This window comes from Opisthorchis viverrini (assembly GCF_000715545.1).
Source record: "Opisthorchis viverrini unplaced genomic scaffold opera_v5_134, whole genome shotgun sequence".
NCBI classification, from domain to species: domain Eukaryota; kingdom Metazoa; phylum Platyhelminthes; class Trematoda; order Opisthorchiida; family Opisthorchiidae; genus Opisthorchis; species Opisthorchis viverrini.
In genome coordinates this window covers 603,458-605,879 of record NW_008751778.1, presented here as the reverse complement: position 1 = coordinate 605,879, position 2,422 = coordinate 603,458, and the positions used below count along the sequence as shown (strand labels likewise).

Genomic DNA, 2,422 nt, shown 5'->3' with positions numbered 1-2,422 from the left:
GTTCAACGAACAAGCTCCTCGCCGAAAGATTTTTGAGTTTTCAGTGGTCCTCAGCTCTGTTGCTTTATCCTGATCTATCATTGTAATGATTGTATTGTTTTCAATCTGAAGGTATGCCTCTTTTGAACGGTTTTATTCGGCACTTACGCTGGCAACTCTTTTTGGTGGCTTCGTACACATTTTCTGCAGCTCTACTTGTACTTGACCATGCAAACTACATCTGCATGGCACTGGAAACGTCACTTATATCGTACTCTGCGCGAATAGCACTCATATTTTCCAATATAGGCATCATTCGGGGTACTTTTGGGGTTACTGTACTTTTATTAGCATTCAGTCCCGATGGTCTGTACTCATGTGTACATCCAGCCGGACGCAAGCCAACCTGATATTCGGTCTAGTTCCGCAATCCAGTTGTTCTACTTTCTGAATCATCGTGCATTTCACTACTCATCCGCCTTATCTCCGATCTAGCTTACTGACCTACTGAATTCACAATGTTGTCGGATATAATTTTACAAGAGAATGTCATACCACCTGCCGTGAGGAAACCACAGATCGAAGCACCGCGGGAAATAGCTCCGAAAAAGACTTTCGGACTACGTGACCCGAACGTGGTCACACGACCTTTAAATCCACTGAATTTAACTACTTCCAAGTCAACTTCTACCGAAGTGTCCCAAAAAACGCAGTCTTCGTTGGACGACTCGATAGAACAATACCACCCCCCTTCAGCAGCTGGTAACCGATTAAATTGCTCCCCTAACTTTGCGTTTTTGAAGATGATTATGCTGATATATTTCAGTACACGGGGCGTTTAGATGAATTGTTGAGTGGCGTAACTAATCTGATTGCTCATCAGGCTGAGTTATCCCCAAATCCAACCAGTTCCAGTAAGTTGTTCCCATTTGTGCACAGATTTGGATCTGTTTATAGATAACGTTTACTCAAACGATGAAGATGATACACTTGAGGAAGATTTATACCTTCCAGATGAACTTTTAGCCTCACTTTATCCGCGTTTGTTCTGAGATGTCTGACGCTTTCCGATTATACATCCGCCCTGCATTTATCTGTTGCGGAGTTTATGTGATGCACTTCGTTTCGATTCGTTGCGTATTTTGATGAAAATCCGGACTTTTCTCCCTTATTTCATCATCCGCATAGCAGGATCAATACGTTTAGCTCACAAACCGGGCGTCTGGTATCCATTTCGAGCAGGAAATCGCTACAATATCCCTATTCCGATTCTTCATGGCCAGGTGACTATTTGTCGGGTCGACCTGCCGCCATGCCACAATGGCGTCCCCCGCGGTAGGTCACTGGGTTATCAAGCTAAACAAACCGTTACTTCAAAGTTCTCTCCCTTCATGGCGATCTCCAGTTCGTCGCTGTCGGATGTCTGGACAGGCGTCCCGCCATTTCGGTATTTACTGAAAAGATAACCAGTGTAACTCCATCCTTTGACATATCGTGTCGAATACCAAATTCCTGGGTCTAAGATGTTGTCGACTGGATACCAGGTGTTTGTTTGCGAAACGAGTGGAAGGCACGTAAAACTTGTGTGCAGTATCTGGTAACACATATGCACACCTGGCTATCATGTCCCCAGGGATGCTCGTGCATTCTGTCCTGACTGGCTCGAGGTCGCTCAGTGGTTAAGATGCTAAAGTACTGACCGAAAGGTCCGTGATTTGAACCCAACCTCGACATCTTGACTGCTTCTGCTAGACTTGGGCAACCTGAAAGTATCTGAGCCTCCATGCTTCCCTCGGGTCCCATGTCATCTATGCACCGAAAGGTGTTACAACTAAAGGGTGCGCATGTTTGCCTGGCTTTTAAAGGTGGTCGTCCTTTGGAGTAGTGTTCGTGGAGGCAGGTCGCTCGACCAAAGTGGAAAGCGTCAAAATTACAGCTGAATGAGCAGATAAGCATGGAAGTAGCCATACCACCATGGGCAAATTATTTTGGCTATTGAGGGTGATGCAAGGGTAGCCATTGCTTGAACAAAACCTAACAGCGCCCAAGAGATTCTTATCATGCCGTTTATTTTTCTCACTAGTAACTCAGAGGTCGAATTTCCTGAAAAGCAAGCTGAGCAACAGGCTTTTATTCGGTTGTATCAATATCATAAACCCGTGGGGGGAGTTTTTCGATACTGTTGTCAATGAATCTTCCAGGATATCTCGTTTCTAGGACCGCACCTTACACTTCTGTCATTCTCTAATGTATCGCTCGAACAGATCTTTTGGACTTCCGAAACAAGGCGTCTGACGATTTTCATTCCTAAGGAGTCACGCCATGCAGATTGTTATACTATCCAATCCAAGCATTCTTATGAAATAGTGTTCGTTCAGCTGATCCGTATGATAAAGGTACGTGTACAAGCTGGGAAAGAGCCCTCACCGTCTTCTATAGCCGT

The 2,422-nt window shown here is 45.0% G+C and overlaps 1 protein-coding gene across 1 annotated transcript; it reads left to right on the top strand.

Moving 5' to 3' along the window:
• Positions 1-497: 497 nt before the first annotated feature.
• On the top strand, positions 498-1,031 carry T265_06078 (hypothetical protein; the record flags this gene model as incomplete). Its single annotated transcript, XM_009171256.1, has 3 exons — positions 498-741; positions 783-893; positions 937-1,031. The coding sequence occupies 3 exons, from the start codon at positions 498-500 to the stop codon at positions 1,029-1,031; spliced, it is 450 nt and encodes a 149-aa protein (XP_009169520.1).
• Between the last annotated feature and the right edge of the window lie 1,391 nt (positions 1,032-2,422).